General features: G+C 50.9%; 1 protein-coding gene across 2 annotated transcripts; it reads right to left on the bottom strand.

Moving 5' to 3' along the window:
- Positions 1–7,369: 7,369 nt before the first annotated feature.
- Positions 7,370–17,701, bottom strand: ZNF35 (zinc finger protein 35). 2 transcript variants are annotated; one of them, XM_062200545.1, is made up of 4 exons: positions 17,614–17,701; positions 15,471–15,776; positions 14,467–14,611; positions 7,370–10,582 (listed from the first exon to the last, which is right to left on the bottom strand). In XM_062200545.1, exons 2-4 carry the CDS (start codon positions 15,657–15,659, stop codon positions 9,336–9,338), a joined length of 1,581 nt encoding a protein of 526 aa, XP_062056529.1. In that variant the 5' UTR covers positions 15,660–15,776; positions 17,614–17,701; the 3' UTR covers positions 7,370–9,335. The 2 variants fall into 2 exon arrangements, with proteins under 2 accessions (XP_062056529.1, XP_062056530.1); XM_062200546.1 differs by lacking the exon at positions 17,614–17,701 and adding an exon at positions 16,318–16,336.
- Positions 17,702–18,928: the final 1,227 nt, after the last annotated feature.

Genomic DNA, 18,928 nt, shown 5'->3' with positions numbered 1-18,928 from the left:
ACCTCTGAAGCAAACACATGCCACCTGCTGTCCATTGGGCCTGACCCAGGGTGGTGACTGTGGCCACATCAGTGTCACAGCCTGTCTGATGTGGTGCTTGCTGGAGGCTGACATCTACAATCAACACGAGTGTGTGTGGTTGCCTTCTATCACCTTCATGGCAGACTCAGTGGCCAGGGGGAACTTGACAATGGCATGGTGGTCAAGGTCAAGCTGTGTCTCCTGGGGGTGCTCTGAGCATGCCTGGGCTGCTGCAAGGGGGCAGAGTGTATAGGACTACTGGAGTGTGGGTGACATGTGGCTCTATTGTGGCTGTGGATACCTCTCAACACTGCCTTGGTGGCTTTCAAAGCCTTTGCTTTGGCTTTGGGAGAGGCAGGAGCTTCCTTCCTTGCCTTGGGCGCCATCTTGATGAAAAGGCTGTGGTTTTCTTTCCCTTGCATTCCTCAACGCACCCCTCACCTCACATTCAGTCCTCAGTAGCTGTGGATCTTATTTCCCTGCTCTAGGCCCTTATTTTGTTGCTCCCCTCACCAACAGTCTCCCCCTCTGAACAAGCTGACACTTCTCTTTCACTAGTTTTTCCCCTCCTGCTCAGAAAAGTAACTCAAGCGCATGGCAGATAATGTAGACAGTGCAGGACACTTTAACCACTGTTACCACCCCTATCTATTTGCTTCCTTTCAGTCTTTTCTTCCTGTATGCATGTTAGAAAACTGGCTCTAAACACTGTCTTATTGTGTACTAGTCATTTACTGTGAGCATCTTATCATGCCACAAATCTTTAAATTATGATTTTTAGAAATAGCCCATAATTTAATTACTCCCATTTTAATAAAAAGTAATATTGACATATTCACAAGTCACTGTCCAAATATTTTCAATATAGCTTCCTAAACAAGGTGCTATTATAATATCAATACTATTTTGAAAAAAGAGCTTTTGGGCCAGCATTGTGGCGCGGCAAGTGGAGCTGTTGCCTGTGATGCTGGCATCCTGTGTTGGTGCTGGTTTGTGTCCTGGCTACTCTGCTTCCGATCCAGCTCTCTGCTAATGGTCTGGGAAAAGCAGTGGAAGATGGCCCAAGTGCTTGGGCTCCTGCTATCCATGTAGGAGACTTGGAAGAGGCTCCTGGCTCTTGGCTTCAGCCTGGCCTAGCCTTGGCCCCTGTGGACATCTAGGGAGTGAACCAGCAGATGGAAGCTCTCTCTCACTCCCTTTTGTAACTCAGTTTCCAAACAAAAATATTTCAACCTCCCCTAAAATTATACCAATGTATTAAAATGGTCAAGAATCTGTAGCAGTGGGATGAAGGGAAGAAGCTTCTAGAAGATGGAAAATGGATGAGGGGGTAACTGAGAAAGTTAGATAGTGGGAGTGATGGCTTAGAACACTTTCCGAGGGCAGTGCAATGGAAAGAGGTTGCTAAAATACCCTCCTGAACCTCAGAGAGACTGTGATTGGGAAACCCAGGTACAAGGAAGCGCGAGGGCTTAAAATAAGGAGACAAACTGAAAATTTGTAGTAACACAACTATTTTCTCTTTCCCCTCTTTTAAAAATATTTTAGAGGCAGAGGCAAAGATCTCCCATCTGCTGGTTAAATCCCCAAATGCCATAGCAGCTGGGACTGAGCCAGGCCAAAGCTGGAAGCTGGAAATCCATTCAGATCTCTCATGCGGGTGGCAGGGACTCAACTATCCGGCCATCAAGGCCCATACTAGTGGGAAGTGAAACTGGGTGCAGAGCAGGGACTTGACCCCAGGCACTCTGATATGGGATGAGGGTGCCCCACGTGGCATCTGGACTGCTTAACACCCAACGTTCTCTTCTAGAGAAGCACTTAATAGTATCCAAATTCCACATAAAAATACAAATTTTTCTTAAGAAATAAGAGACCCAGACAAAAGGTTCTGGCATTTAGAGGTCCTCAGGAAAATACCCCGATCCTTACCAATCACTCCAGATGGAAGCCTGTTAGTGAGCAAATCCCACACCCACACAGAGTGTCAGTTGGGTTTTTAAAGCACACACATATGTGTTATCAGTCAGACATGCCATATTTGAGGAAGTTCTCCAGTGAGCAGGCAAAACAGAGGAAAAAGGACCCACACAGGGGTAGATGGAGTGAGAGGGTAGATTTCACGTGACAGAAGAGATTTTCAAGAAAAATTCTTCTCATCAGAATACTCAAGATTATGCTACAAGACAGGAATAAAGAGGAAGCAAGGCTCTTAGATATTAAACTAATTACTATGAGAACTAAAAACTGATTGGAAAGGCTGGGAAATAAGGTCCTCACAAGTGTCAACAAGACAAGGTAACGGCAACAGAGCAAGCGGTGCGGATCCGGAAAGCAAATATAGGAACCTACTCTGTATAGGGGTAACTCACACAAACAACAGTTTCCAAGAGTAGATGTACCCGAGTTGCTATCCTGAAAAATCCCACTGAGTGCAACAGAGAATTAAATACACCAATAATAAAAAGGAGACTTAATTTTTAAAACATTTTTCCTTATTTAAAAGGCAAAGAAACAGATTTTCCATCCACTGGCTCATTTCCCAAATGCCTACAACAACCCAGACCCTGCCAGGCCCAAGCCAAGAACCTGGAACTCAATCCAGGTTTCACACATGGGTGTCAGGGACCCAAGTACTGGAATTATCATCTGCTGTCTCATTAGCAGGAAACTCAATTCAAAGTGGAGGAGCTAGAACTCAAACCAGGCACTCCGATATAGGATGTGGGCGTCCCAAGTAGTGTCTTTTTTTTTTTTTTTTTGAACACATAGAGTTAGACAGTGAGAGGTCTTCCTTTCATTGGTTCACTCCCCAAATGGCCGCCATGGCCAGTGCACTGCACCAATCTGAAGCCAGGAGCTAGGTGCTTCCTCCTAGTCTCCCATGCGGGTGTAGGGCCCAAGGACTTGGGCCATCCTCCACTCCCTTCCCGGGCCACAGCAGAGAGCTGGCCTGGAAGAGGAGCAACCGGGATAGAATCCGGCACTCCGACTGGGACTAGAACCTGGAGTGCCAGCGCCGCAGGTGGAGGATTAGCCTAGTGAGCCGTGGCGCCGGCCCCAAGTAGTGTCTTAACTGCTGTGTCAAACGCCTGCCCCCTTTCAAAGTTTCCAGGAATGGAAGTGAGGCAAAGGACCTCTGTAATGTAAATGTTACTGACTGTCCAAGAAACAAGAATCCGGCTGGAATCAGAGAACTCATTAACAACACTGGCAGCAAAGTGGTCTATCAACTTCTGGGAAAACTTTCAACCTAGAATTCCAGATTCAGTCAAACTACCAATCAACTGCAAGCTCAGAGCTAAAAGCTCAGTAATTTTGCCTTCCATGTATTCTTCTGTGGCAAGCGATCTGAAGACCAGATGAAGTGAAATGAGGGAGGTAGGCGAAAAATAGATGTGGAATCCAGGAAACAATGGAGCCCAGAGTAACAACAGGACAACAGGCAGAAAGGTCTTCAAAGACTAGAGCATAAGGCTGAGACCTCTGGAAGGGGGCTACACAGAAAAAAATGGGCAGAAAGGGGACAGAGTAGAGGATGAAGAATAGGGAAGTCACTGAGAATTACAATCAATCAGCACAAGGTGAAAGGAAAGAGAACTGAGAACTTCAGTAAAAACAAAGAGCTGTTCTTTTTTTTTTTTGACAGGCAGAGTGGTTAGTGAGAGAGAGACAGAGAGAAAGGTCTTCCTTTTTGCCGTTGGTTCACCCTCCAGTGGCCGCTGCAGCCGGCGCATCGCGCTGATCCGAAGCCAGGAGCCAGGTGCTTCTCCTGGTCTCCCATGCGGGTGCAGGGCCCAAGCACTTGGGCCATCCTCCACTGCCTTCCCGGGCCACAGCAGAGAGCTGGCCTGGAAGAGGGGCAACCGGGATAGAATGCGGCGCCCCAACCGGGACTAGAACCCAGTGTGCTGGCGCCGCAAGGCAGAGGATTAGCCTGTTGAGCCACGGCGCCGGCCAAGAGCTGTTCTGAAAAGGAAATACGAACACAGTACGATCTGCAGTGAACAAGATTCACATGATCCTCACAACATTCGTACAGTTTATTCCCAACTTCCAGACAGATCAATAAAGAATCAAAGTACAACTATGGTTACAGAAGTGAATTTACAATTAGACTTCATGTCAGAAGCAGAGAAGTGAAGGAAAGACAAGGAAAGGGAGGGCGTATATCTATCACCTTACAAAATGGGGTATCAAGATACTGTTAGTTAATATAGTGAAACTAAATGTCAGTATACTAATTTATTTTTGCACAATTAAAAAATTCTTGTTTTCTTATAGAAAAATGGAAACTGCTCCCCCAAATCTCCTTTCATCAACCATAATCTTACCACTTAGAAGACCTGGGTTTGCTCTAAATTTACCATCACTATGGCTATGAACAAGTCATTGGAATCGCTCATAACATTTTCTTATATTTCCTTCAAGTAATTTATATGCTTTACATAATTTGAACTCAGATATTTTCCCACTTTACAGCAATAAAGTAAAACTCTGGATTCATATTCTATGATTTTTTTAATACTTCTAAATATCATTCATTATGCCTTTGGCCTGAGGGTGGTTAGAAGCTTCTCAGAAATGAAATTGAACCAAGTTTTATAGGGGGCTGGCACTGTGGTGTGGCAGGTAAAGCCTCCACCTTCAGTGCCGGCATCCCATATGGCTGGCGGTTCAAGTCCGGGCTGCTCCTCTCTGCAATGGCCTGGGAAAGCAGTAGATGGCCCAAGTTCTTGGGCCCCTGCATCCATGTGGGAGTCCTGGAAAAAGCTCCTGACTTTGGACTGGCCCAGCTCTAGCCGTTGCAGCCATTTGGGGAGTGAACCAGGACATGGAAGACCTTTCAGTCTGTCTCTCTGTAACTCTACTTCTCAAATAAATTAAATTAAAAAAAAGAAATCTGAGGTCAGGTAAGTAGAAGAGGGTTGAGCAGGAAGTGGTGTGAGGTAATACAGGCACTGAGGAAGCTGTGAGCCCAGGCACGGAGAACACACCTGTGCTTCTAGGCTGCAGCAAGACATGCAAGGGAAGCAGAGAGATGACAGAGCTCAGGAAGCCATGTTTCCCATGAGATGCAAGAAGTGGTTTGTTTTTCTTGTTTTTCTACAGGAAAAAAAGCACACATTTTCATAATTAAAGAATGATACAGGCAGCCAGAAACGGCTTCTGAGTATCCAAACAGAACGCCTCAAGTGGTAGGGAGACCACCACCATCTGGCCAGAGAGGAAATCCAGAAGGTTTAAAGGTTACCTGTCTAGGTCATATTTTATTTATTTTTTTAAAGATTTATTTATTTGAAAGAGTTACACAGAGAGAAGATACACACACACAGAGAGGTCTTCCAGCTGATGGTTCACTCCCTAATTGGCCGTAACAGCCAGAGCTGCACCAATCTGAAGCCAGGAGCCAGGAGCTTCTTCACGTGGGTACAGGGGCCCAAGGAGTTGGGCCATTTTCTACTGCCTTCCCAGGCCATAGCAGAGAGCTGGATCAGAAGTGGAGCAGCAGGCTGGCGCCGCGGCTCAATAGGCTAATCCTCCACCTAGCAGTGCTGGCACTCTGGGTTCTAGTCCTGGTCGGGACACCAGATTCTGTCCTGGTTGCCCCTCTTCCAGGTCAGCTCTGTGCTGTGGCCCGGGAGTGCAGTGGAGGATGGCCCAAGTCCTTGGGCCCTACACCCATGGGAGACCAGGAGAAGCACCTGGCTCCTGGCTTCGGATCAGCGTGGTGTGCCAGCCGCAGCGCGCCGGCACGCTGTGGCCATTGGAGGGTGAACCAACGGCAAAGGAAGACCTTTCTCTCTGTCTCTCTCTCTCACTGTCCACTCTGCCTGTAAAAAAGAAAAAAAGAAAAAAAAAAAAAAAAAAGAAGTGGAGCAGCCAGGACTAGAATTGGCGCCCATATGAGATGCCGGCACTTCAGGCCAGGGGGTTAACCTGCTGAGCCTCAGCGCCGGCCCCTAGGCCACATTCTTAGGAGTGCACAGTCTTTGTTTTTTCTTGTTACTGGTGACTATGTATATATCCCCAAGTGAGACTTGAACCATGGCTTGGCTTCATGGAGCCTGTATGATTCCACAAATGGGCACAAAATCAAATGTGCAATGTGCATTTCTTGGGGACAGCATCCACAGTTCCCACCAGATTCTCAGCCATTATGCAGCCCCACAAGGGTTAGGCACAGTGGAGGGAGGAGCAGTGCAGATGTGAGAGATGACAACCGCCTGGGCAGAGGGGATCCGCAGCAGCGGTGCCCAAAGACACCTCTTCCTGGGCCTGGAGGTATTTGTGGCTGATTGTGCTTGTGGGGGAAGACAAGCCCCTGTGCTCCCAAAGCCCCTGTACACGCCTTCATCACCAGCTTCCCATCTCTGCTCCACTGAACACACGACAGCTAAGTACCACCTGGGGTCAGAGTTCCGGACGCCACTCTGATGCCATTCAGGAGGCCCAGCACAGAGCCCCTCGTCTGACAGCTCAGTGTGCGAGCGCTCGGCAGCTTAGGAGAACGGGGCTTCAGAGGACACAGCCACTTCCAGCCAAGGCAGCCAAGAAGGTAGATGACTCAAGAGCAGGAAAACCCAGGCCACCTGTGACCAGGGGTGGTTACTGTTCCCCAAATAGAAGCTGGAAAGGAAAGAGCAGGTCGCAATCTATTTGAGGGCTGGAATTGAATTGGGAGGAGGTGTGATTAGTTGACTAGTAATGTATTTGCATCTCACGATTTGTGCCAGATTCAAGGTCCTGAACTCAGGTTTAGCTTCGTGAAAATACAGATCTCAAGATGAAACACAATCGCAAACGCACAAAGCCGTCAGGGACACTTATAAGCACGTCATGTAGGACCTGGCTTGTTCAGATAAAATGTCCGGCACGTGTACTTAAATACAGAAGGCTGCATCTCAGAATCCTAACACCTGGGGATTGGCAGGGGGCTGCAGGACACCTGGTGCCGCCTAGTGTGTCCTGCTGTGGGTTAACATAGCACTGCGCCTACAATTTCCTAGGCGGGAGCTCCCCCTCTCCGTCTCGGTGCACATTGGTGGCCTGCCGGCTTTCCTGACTGCTGCGGCGGCTCATAACCTTGGCTGCACATCGTAATCTCCAGCGTTTTAAAAAATACTGAGGCTTCGGAGCGGAAATCGTTGAAAGCGCATGTGATTCTGACATGCAGCCAAGGCTGAACACCACTGCTGTACTCGAAGGTGAGTCAGTGACACTCAAACCCAGCTCTGCACCACAACCACCCGTATAGTTCTTCTCCCCAGCTGACAAACAGAAACCTGCAGCCAGTATACTAAAATCACCCATGGCAGAGTTTAATTAAGACAGGGAAGACACGATGTGAAGTTAAAACAGCTCAACTGTTTTTAATGGTCATCAATCCCAGCTCTGAGGAAAGTACTCTTCTGGTCTCTTGGTGGGTGGGTCAGGCCATGGAGTTATCCAAACCTTTGGACTTGCTCTCCTGATGTCCTAAGCTTCCAGGAGGAAAAACAGCTACCTTGTTGCTAATATCAGCAGAGACAGGTGGTTTCACCCTGGGGTCTCCTGACCTCCCGCCAGAGGGCAGTGGCCGGAGAGGGCATTCCTACTTTGGAATCCTTTCATTTGTGTCTCCACGATTTAGGCTGAAACTGAGAAAACTGGCTACGTTCTGACAAGATCTGCCCAAGAACAAGAGGTGAGAAGGTGTATGGAATTGCCTGTGTGTGTATAAACTAGAAACACTACGTGGTTAGTATCACTCAGCCTTGCAGAACTGACACAGCAAGTGTGTGGGACTGCCGAGTGCCACCAGACGGCTTATTTAGGACACACGCTCTTGCATGCTCAGAGGCGCTGCAATGGGGGTAGAAACAGACACAGAGTCCTCAATTCCAATGTTAAGGTTTTGGCTTTCTGGTCACAGTGACAACAGTATACCCCAAATGCACTTCCCCAACTGAAAATGAGAATACATACCCCTCAGCCTCCCCTGCAGGCCTGAGCAGGGATTATGGGTAGTTAGGCAAGCAGCATGGCAGAACAAAGGGAACCTGGATTTAGGTGCTGGATTTGGGTATGGGTTCTGTCACTTGTTACCTGGCCTTGTGTTAAACGACCACTCTCAAGTAACTGGGCAAAATCTGTCTGTGGTATACGAGTTAAGGTAATGATCTATGTGAAAGCACGAGGTAACCACCAGGTTTCATGGTTCTGTTCGTGAAGGTCCACAATAAAGGGTAAACGTTCTGTATAAATACAAGGCAGTGTTATCACGTTAACACTACCCATTGCATAGTTTCCAGGAGTCCATGCACAATAGCAACAAAGTCCTCTTACCTTAGCCAGTCTCTTCATCCTTGTCAGTTATCATATTCCAAAACCCACAAGCTTCCCCCAAAGCTAAGGTCTTAGGAATCATACTCTGCCTCCTCCCTCTCCCTCGGTCTTCTCAGAATTGGAAGAGCACCATGGTTTCTTCTAAACATCATCCGGAAGTTGAGACTGAAGCCCACACTAAGACCCCTGGCTGGGCTTGGGCAGAATGAGCAGAGACCACCTGGGCATGTCTCTAGGCAAGCTTTATTCTGACTCCTGTACCCAGGTGGTGGGAACTGGGGACTTGAGTTGTGTGCAGCTGTCACTCAGTGAATGACTGTAGCTAGTGTGTATCCCCATGAGTCCTCGAGTGCTGGCCAGGTGGACTGAGACACAGTCAGAACAGACTCGCCATGGCTTTACGATCCCAGGGTTTAGTAGGTACACACAATAAGGGAAAAGACTGTGTCCTACATCTGTCCATTTCAAAAATGGATGCTTAATAGGTTTTGATTGGTTATCTTAAAACTTACCTAGGGAATGGACAGCTTATCAGTGTTTATAGGTGAGTTGTCGAATTGCTACCCCAAGTGGTTTCCTTAACTAGAAACTGCTTCACCTGAAACACTGGATAGAACACAAGGTTCAAGGCTCCAGATTCGCCAGGCAATCTGCTGTTGCTCAAGCAATCACCAGAGTTTCAAAACAAAATTATGCAAACAGACCTTTCTTCAAATAGGATCTTTATCAGCTGGCTCTGCACGGCCCATTCCTAAGAAAGCCACACTCAGTTTCAGAAAATATGGCTGCTCAGGGTGGCGCTCACAGTCCCTGCCAGCAGGTGCTTCTCACCGTCTTATTTAAAGCAGCCTCTGAAATGCTCATCTCTGGTGCTGCACTCCTGAAAATGGTGCTCATCAGGACCCAGGAAGAACAGCAAGCAGGTGTCTCTTTGGGAGCCAGGAGGTCATCACCAAGGGCGACAGGTCTGCTTCATCCCCTGCTCGTTACTGGACCAGGTGGGTTCTGTGATGTCGCATGAGGTGTGAGTTGGAAATGAAGGCGGCGCCACACTTCTCACATTCATAGGGCTTTTCCCCAGTGTGGATTCTCTGGTGCACGGTGAGGCTCGACCTCTGCCGGAAGGCCTTGCCACACTCGCTACACGCGTACGGCTTCTCCCCATTATGGATCCTCTGATGAATGAGCAGGTATGAGCTACACGTGAAGGCCTTGCCGCATTCGTTACACACGTACGGAAGATCCCCGCTGTGAATCCTCTGATGGACGATAAGGCAAGAGAGCTGGCTGAAGGCCTTCCCACATTCGCTGCAGTCATACGGTTTCTCGGCCGTGTGGATTCTCTGGTGCACAATGAGGTGGGAGAAACAGCTGAAGGCTTTCCCGCACTCCTTACACTCATATGGCTTCTCACCAGTGTGGCTCCGCTGATGGACAATGAGGTTTGCACTCTGCGTGAAAGCTTTGCCGCAGTCGTTACAGGCAAAGGGCTTCTCCCCGGTGTGGATGCGCTGGTGCACGATGAGGTTGGAGCTCCGCGTAAACGTTTTCCCACACTCGTTGCACTCGTAACACTTTTCCGTTATGTGCACCTTCTGGTGCCGGGCCAGCTGCGAGCTGTAACTGAAGGCTTTCTCACACTCAGTGCACTTGAAGTTTTTTTCTAAAGAGTGGATTCTCTGATGCACGGTCAGATTGGAGCTCTGAGTGAAGGCTTTCCCGCACTTGGAGCAAACGTAAGGCTTCTGTCCGGTGTGGATCCGCTGGTGCACAACGAGGTTTGCGCTCTGGATGAAGGCCTTCCCGCACTCGTGACACTCAAAGGGCTTCTCCCCGGTGTGGATCCGCTGGTGCACGACCAGGTTCGCGCTCTGACTGAAGCCCTTCCCGCACACACTGCACGTGAAAGGCTTCTGCCCGGGCTGCATCTTCTGATTTCTGGCAGGGCCAGAGCTGAGGCTGTACTTCCCCCCGGGTTTCTTAAGCTTCTGGTCTTCCTCTTCCTTGAAGCTTTCCAGTATGTGACAGTCCTTCACTGTCACCTGTCCGAAATCCTGCTTTTCCCTCTTTATTCTCTGCCTCTTTAACACGGCGCCCTGTTCACAGGCTTCTCCTAACTCAGGTCCTGGCGAGTCGGCTCTCTGGAGTCTTCCTGTTCCGATGAGGGGATCCACAGCTTCCTCACAGATCTCAGTTTTTGGAACCAGTAACTGCAGGTGCTTCGTTTCAGCACCTGAACCAAGACAGGGCAAATGCAAAGGTTAGCTTTCTCTGGCTAGAAAAAGAACAGGATCATCACGCCATAAAGGGCAGGGGGTCTGTGACGTCAGTCTCTGCCAAGGGCTTCATTTAAGGCAGCACTCCAGGGGCTGGCGCAGTGGTGCAGTGGGTGAAGCCACTGCCTGGGATGCAGGTGATCCCCACTGGAGCGCTAATGTGCCTGGGAAAGCAGCCAAAGATGACCCAAGGGCTTGGGCTCCCGCCATCCACATGGTAGACCTGTACAGAGTTCCAGGCTCTTGGATTTGGCCTGGCCCAGCCCTGGCTTTGGGGCCATTTGGGGAGTGAAGCAGTGGATGGAAGATTTCTGTCTCTTCCTCTCTCTCACGCTGCCTTTCAAGTAAAGAAAAAACCTAATCACACATCACCACTTCTCTGGGACGTCTGCTGGGTCTGTGCCCTCCCTGTCACTCAGACTGGAATCCACTGACCCACGGTCTAGCCAGCACTTCCACTTGCTGCTCTGGACGTGGGCCCACTGCCACATGCCACAGAGGCCCAGTCTCACAGATGGTGCTCCTCAGATGGAGGTCTGATGGCTGACCCCACAATTGAGACCAGTCACGAAGGCCACCGGCCTCTGCCCAGCCTTGTCCTCTTACCAGTACCTAGCATGGATCTGCTCGTAACCCCCCAGTGAATGAGGGAGATCCCCTACCTGTAAGCAAGATCTGGTAGTTCAGACCTCCGTATCTAAGGAGGCTGGACACTGGACAAAGGGCGGGCGCACACAGCAAGGCTCCACCAGACGCCCAGACGGCCATGGGGCCCAATGCACCGCACTGAGAGGCTGTGCCAAGGTTAAGAACAGGGGTGCTGCAGCCACACCGTGCGGCTTCAAGTCCCTGCTCTGCCACCAACCCAGCTGCACGTCGTTAGGCCACTTAATACTGTATGCCTTAGTTTCCGAGTCTCTAGACAGGGATATTACCTGTGTCCGCCCGGCAGGACTGTGAGTGGGTTAAGAGTTATTCTACGCCAAGGACACAGAACAGAGAGCATGGGGCACGGTGAGCACTCTGAATGTCTGCAGGCACTTTCTGTCTGGCTGACGGTGTGGTGGGGGCCCCGGGGGGCAGTGATGAACCCCAACGGGGCGGCAGCTGCCATGGTGCTAGCTAGCTCCGCCTGGGGACTTCAAAGAATAGTGCACTCTTACCCTCATGTCAAGGCAACGGCTTAGCATTATGTCAAGGAAAGCTGACCCTTTGAAATACGGCACAGCCTGATCCACAATGGCAGAAAATACCAAGAGACCAGCAACACATCTTGAAGTTCGAATAGCCTCATCGGTCTCTGGGCCCTCTCCACTGCCTCAGAACTAACGGGCGGCACAGGAGTCCTGCTGTCAGTAGCTCACGGCTCCCCGCGTCTGTCTCCTCCCATCGTCCAGCACCCTCCAGCCTGGAAGGTGCCCTGTGCAGCTGTGCTGGCACGGGGAACCCCTAAGCATTTGCAAATTAAACCAAGCTCCGGAAAACTATTTTGCATGGAATATTTCAGGTTCTGAATGCACTGTTTCACTCTCTTTCATGCACTGCTTTCTCCTCTTTTCGCATTCTCTACGATCCCTACATCTGCCCTTAGTTTCCTCCCTTCTAACAGCTCTCTCCCTGCTTCCTTTTACCGCCTTTCCCTCCCCTGCAACTCCCCGCCTGGCTGCCCCTGTGGCCTCCCAGGCCCTGCCAGGCATCCCTCCCACAGAAACAGAGCCGTGGACACTTCCGTTCACAGCTGCACTCCACGGACCCGCACTCCTAGTCTTCTTATTGTTAGGAAGACATGAAAGCTGGAGTCCAACAGGAACTACTGAAGTGACTGCAGCCAATAACAGACACAGTTCCTTGTATGTGAATAACGTCTTAGTCATGATTGTCACAGAACTGGTGCAAGTGTAGCCTAGGTTTAAATGCAAGTGGTTACGTAATCAGAGAAAAAGAGAATTATGGCTCATTCTGTGTGCTCAAGTTCAACTCTCCTTGGAGGAAAAGACTACTCAGTCAGTAACTCAGGATCTGAAATCGTAGTTTTTTTGAAATGGAGTTTTTCCTTTTTGGACCATGTACAATTACTATAACTTTGAAAAAATATATGCACAGAAATAATGAAGAAATAAACTAAAAACTAATCTGTGATTAACCAGAACATAGGCATATCATTAAGGTTTGAAATCAATACTTCTTTTTTTTATCTGAGAAGTAGAGTTACAGACAGAGAGAAGCAGAGACAGACAGAAAGGTCTTCCATCTGCTGGTTCACTCCCCAGATGGCAACAATGGCTGCAGCTGAGCAAATCCGAAGGCAGGGGCCAGCAGCTTCTTCCAAGTCTCCCACATGCGAGCAGGGCCCCAAGCACTGCTTTCCCAGGCCATAAGCAAAGAGCTAGGTCAGAAGAGGAGCAGCTGAGAAACAAACTGGCACCTACATGGGATGCCAATGATGCAGGCAGAAGCTTAGTCTAAGCCAGAGCGCTGGCCGCATCCTTTTTTTTTTTAAGGGATCTGAACTACTACCCAAGCCTGCCATCACAGCTGCATACTGTAATCCAAAATGGGAGGGGCAACTCATTAGTCTGCAAAAGCCACATGCTCACAGACTGTGCTGACAGGATCTGCAAGTCTGTCTAATTCGGTGTCTGAAATGTTTTTTAAAATGAAACATTGAATTCACAATTATGTTTTACATGAGCATACTTCAAAGTCTGGAAAATGAATTTAAAGATAAGTTTGGGGACAGGTGTTTGGCTTGGTGGGCTGCCCATCTTCCTAACACAGTGTCTGGGTTTGAGTCCCAGCCCCGCTCCCAATTCCAGCTTCCTGCTACTCAGATCCAGGGATGGTTCCAGTGCCTGGCTACTTCTGCCTATGTAGAAGACCTGGCTCCAAGGTGGCCCAGTTCTGCCTGGCGTGGGTCTTTGGGGAGTGAACCAGCAGACAGGAGAGCTCAGTCTCTCCTGTTGTTGAAATAAACAAATTAAGAAAGCGTAAACCGTTCAGAAGGCCGCAGGCCATCCCTGCTGAACGGGGGCAGCCCTTGGAGTTAAAGGGACAGCTGCTGCCAACGTGAGTGCCAGCAAGGAAGCAGCACGCAGAGGAGTGCACCAGACCAACAGAACAGAAAGCTGAACAGCAGAACGGCAGGGGCTGACACTCCAGGGAATAATTACTCACAAGACCCTAACCTCCCCAACAGTACTGGTCCCCAGATGCGCCAGAAGGTGGCGCTGTGGCGGTCATCCGGGTGGCTGTTTCCACACACAGGACTATGGCCTTCCTGATGCACAGGTACATGTGCACTCTCACTCGCTGCTCAGAACATGCTACCCCAGGGTCTCAGCGTCGAGAACGGCTGACGAGACGCCATCAGTACTCTCATCAAGACCTGGCTTTGAACACCATTTTGCTTGACAGTGCTGCTCAAAATTCTCGGCAATTTGCACAAAAATCCACACAAACAGAGCATCTTCAGGCATTTCCTCAGCTGGCGACTTCTACCTTAGCGCTAGCGTGCCCAGCAGGCTCACTAACCTGTGACAACCAGAAAGCACGCACACAGGACACAGGTCTGCACGTGTGCATCCATGTGAATCTCGCCAAGCAAACACACCTGGGGTTCACCAGTGTTCGTCTGGTGCCTTGAGCCCGCATGCAAAGTAAGGCATCTCCTAGGACAAAGGCACGAGCGTCTCTCAGCATCCCCTTACCCAGCTCTCCCTGACCCTTTTCCACACCTTAATCCTCTCCATTGCTCAAGCCAGGAGACAGACGCCCACCCACGGTTTCCAAGACAGTGCTGAGAAACCCAACGGATACATTCTGACTCCGGCAGCAACCTTACCCAGGGAGTTCGTGTTGCCCTGCGTCTCCAGCACCTCACTCTTGCACAGAGTCCCAGGCAAGGAGCAACCACCGAGGGGGGAAGCAGCAGGTGGATCTCGCGTTGCTTTCAGGACTACCGCCATGTCCCAGAACATGTTCTGACCCTGCAGACAAGTAGGCAAAGGTGACTGACGAGGGTACTGGTGCTGGGAGGTGATGTAAGCACAACCTGGTGAGGAGGACAAAGGTTCCTATTCCTGGAAGCCATAAGACAAGTTAAATAATGCAAAGGGACACCAGAGTCTTCCCGAATCCACAGGGTGAGCAGGGCAGAGGAGCCAGCTTGTCACCCTTTCCCCATCCCTTTGATTCTGCCTACTGCTCACTCCAGCATCCAAACCACCGTGTCAGTGAGCACCTGACAAGAGAGCACCCAGCGAGGTTTTTCAGAGTTGATTTTTCCAGCACTTAAAGACTCAAGAAGCGAAGCCTCCATGCTGCGGAAGGCTCTGGGGAACGTGTCCTCAGCAGGCCAGTAAAGGTAAGGAGTGTGTCTGAAACATTAAGGACACAGCATAGAGGAGAGCCTCACATCTCCAAGTGCCGTCCACAGGGGCCACCCGCGTCCCCGACTGGAACACTTGCCCGAGTCCCAGATGCTCCAGTCCGGCTCCCTACTAAGTGCCTGAGAAAGTAGAAGACATGACCTAAGGAGTGGGCCCCTGCCACCTGTGTGGGAGACCAGATGGAATTCTGGGCTCCTTGTTTGATCTGGCCCAGCCCTGGCCACTGTAGCCATTTGGGGAGCAAACCAACAGATGGAAGATCTCTCCGTCTGTCTGTCTGTCTCCCTTTCTCTCTCTGGCACTGTCTTTCAAATAAATAAATCTTCACAAAATCACACTCCAAGGCCCGGCGCTCCAGCCAGGAACAGCACTGCAGGAGAGCACAGCAGGGCCAGAGCCTCCTGTGAAACTGCTCGGGTCTGCAGGCTCCTCCCCCGCCCTCTCAGGCTCCACTTACCTTGTCCTCCTCTTCCGACACAGCAGGGCCCGGGAGAGGCCCCTCCGGGGCGCAGACTGGGCCGTGCTCAGAGCGCCCCTGCTCACTGCATGCCAGACTCCCGTAGGTCCCCTCCTCCTCCTGCTCCTCCTTCACCTTCACGAGGCCCCAAGGGGTGAGGGCCATGGCCTCTCTCAATTCCGCAGTCATCTCCGTACAGCAGGGGAACTGCCAGCGCTGGGGGCTGCCCAGCACAGGTCAAACCCCATGGAATCTGGAACTTTCGGAAGCCTCCGGCTGAGCTTCTTCCCAGGGCCACGATGAACACTGTGCACAGAGAAAGCAGAAAGCACTGTCAGCGAGGAGCAGAGGCTTCCAGGATGCCCCTGAGCCCGGAGGTCAACGTCCCGGGGCCTGGTCAGCGGCCTCTGGAGCGCAGGGAACACTCTCATCCCCGCTCACAGGATGGAAGGCCTCGGGCTGTACAGCCGTCATCTGTGTACACAACAACCGCACTGCCAACACCCATAGGTAATGTCTACTGATCTGCTTCAAAGGTAACATTTTTTAATGTAAGCACTTGGAAAAATACAGAAAACAATGAAGAAAAATTCATTTCTGTTCTGTTCTTCCTCTAAAGAGATAACCAGTGTATAATATGTAGAATTTAGGATATTTCTTTCAAGGGAAAAACTCACAAACCATCACTGTGATTTTACATTTTGTTTTTGACCACAGGAATACATACTTTCATAACTGTCATCATAGTAGTTGCTTTTTAAAAGGATATTAGAATACAAAGACTATTGCCACGGACACAAAATAGGGTGAACAAAAGACTCCAAAGAAAAAGATCAGAAGTCCATACCAACATAACAGGAATGGGTGGTTAACCTCCAGATGGGGTAATCTGGAGATGCTGGCGCCAGCCCCACACACATTATTTTTCAAAAACATACTTCAGGCCGGCACCGCAGCTCACTAGGCTAATCCTCCGCCTGCGGTGCCGGCACCCTGGGTTCTAGTCCAGGTCGGGGCGCCGGATTCTGTCCTGGTTGTCCCTCTTCCAGTCCAGCTCTTTGCTGTGGCCCGGGAGTGCAGTGGAGGATGGCCCAAGTGCTTGGGCCCTGCACCCGCTTGGGATACAAGGAGGAAGCACCTGGCTCCTGGCTTTGGATCAGCGCAGTGCGCCGGTCGTAGCGGCCATTTGGGGGGTGAACCAACGGAAGGAAGACTCTTCTCTCTGTCTCTCTCTAACTCTGCCTGTCCAAAAAAAAAAAAAAAAAAAAAAAAACAACCTTCAACCACACTTGTACAGCATTCACAACCTGCACACGTGGGGCTACCTCCCTGTGGCACAGTGTTCTAAACCATGGCCCATTACCATGTACTGCAGCATTTCCTATTGATGAACCATTCCTCTAGCTAAAGGAGATTTGACTTTCTAGTTTATTTTCCTGATAAAAATTGTTTAAAAAGTTTTTTTTCCCCTGTGCAAATTTCTATTGCTACATTACTCCCTTAAAATAGGGGTGGTGGTAATTGGGTCGATGCTTCTATGGTTGATGTGTGCTGTTAAACAGCTTTCCAAAAACAGCACACCAAGTCACACCACCACTACCGACCAGTCGCCTCCCTGTCGCGGCTGTAACACAGCCCTACGGCTTTGGCTGATGAAGCAGAGATGGCAAATCTCCCTTCCCCTCCTCTCCGGACGTTCTGTCGGCTAAATCCGCTCTCGCGGTTACCCAGGCCCTCCTGTTATTTTCCCTACGACCGCTCACTGCGGACTTGCTGTGCACAAAGAATTCTCCGAGTAACGCGCTGCGTTTGTTCCCCCGACGACTCCATTCTGGAACACTGTCCTTCCGAGTCCACCGGGCTGCAAGGCCACGGCCAGACTGGCCAGGGGAGCGCTGTCACCGGGGCTCCCGTCACAGTCGCGAGGACCCCAGCCCCGGGGGGCGCTCCCCACCAGGGGCTCCCCTCGCCCAAGTCCTCTCCCCGTCTCCAAACGCCGCAATCCCCCCGCTCCCCCGGGCCAGGCCCGCGCCGGCCGCACCGGGATGCCGGGGCACAGCCCGTGTCCCGCAGGGAAGGGCGCAGCGGGCCGCCCGGGACGGCCTCTGCCTCGGCCGCCGCGCCCGCGCCCGCGCCCACTCACCCTGGGCCACGGAGAGGACCCGGCGGAGCGCGCCCGCGCTGGACCGGGGCGCTGACCGCCCGGGACCCCGGCTCCCACCGGCGCGAGAACAATGACCGGACAGGAAGTGCCTTGGGGTGGGCTTCCGGCTCCCCGAGTCGCCAGGCCGGCCTCTCTAGGAATCTCGGAGGTGCTTTCTTCTCGATGGGAGTCCAATGATGCTCCGGACCCGGGATGGGGGCGGAGCGACGGGAGCAGCGAGGGGGCCGTGCCCAGGCCGGGCAGGGGACGCCCAGAGCGCGCTCGCCGGGGTCCTCGGGCTGCACCACATCCATCTGTAGAAAAGTCCTGATAGGTTCCCCCGAACGTTTTATTTTGAAAAGACCAAACGGTACAGAAGAGGTGAAAGCAGGGAACAATGAACACCCACGTCCTCCACCGGGAACTCGGCAGGGCCGGCTTTTCCACGTTTGCCCTGTCTGTACGAACGCGGACACATGTAGTGGAAACTTGTAAACCCCAGAGTATTTCACTCCGAATAGCTGGACACGCATCCCTTAATAATATTCTCCAAACTAACACCATCACCATCGCAGGTAAGGAAATAGCAAGACCACCCAGCGTCCAGACACGTTCAGATTTCCCCAACCCAACTACAGGTTGGATAACTACCCCCCACATCAGCTTGACAGCACTGTATGTGGCTATTGTTCCTTAGTCATCTAAAGATCTGTTTATTTGAAAGGCAGAGGTATAGGGGCAGAGAGAGAGAGAGAGAGATGAGTTTCTTCCATCCGCTAGTTCACTCCCCAAATGACCACGACGGTTGGGGATGGCCCAGACAGAAGCCAGGAGCCAGGAGCTTCTTCCGGGTGTCCCACATGGGTGCAGGAGCCCAAGCACTTGTGCCGTCATCTGCTGTTTTCCCAAGTGCACTAGCAGGGAGCTGGATTGAAGTGGAGCAGCCACGACTCGAACCGGTGCCCACGTGGGATGCTGACACCACACTCAGAGGCTACGTCACAGCTCCGGCCCAGTCTTGTTTACTTTTTATTTTGTAATGATAGACTCACAGGAAGCTGCAAAGAATACCTTTCGCCCCAACTGCCCTAAGGGTTACGTCGTGTAGAATTATAACATGGCAATCAGGAAGGAGACATTGATTTTGTGTGTGGACACCTCCGTGTCACCTGATGACGTGGGTAGATGTGTGTAATCACCGCCAGATGCCCAACTGTCTCATCGTCCCACCATCCTTGACCTCTGGCAACCGCTAATTTGCCTCTCCTCTCTTCAGTTTCAACAGCTTGAGAATGTTTTATGAATGGAACCGTAG

Source organism: Lepus europaeus, chromosome 9 (assembly GCF_033115175.1).
Source record: "Lepus europaeus isolate LE1 chromosome 9, mLepTim1.pri, whole genome shotgun sequence".
Classification (NCBI taxonomy): domain Eukaryota; kingdom Metazoa; phylum Chordata; class Mammalia; order Lagomorpha; family Leporidae; genus Lepus; species Lepus europaeus.
Note: the sequence above shows the minus strand (reverse complement) of the source record. Positions and strands in the feature narration are given on the sequence as shown.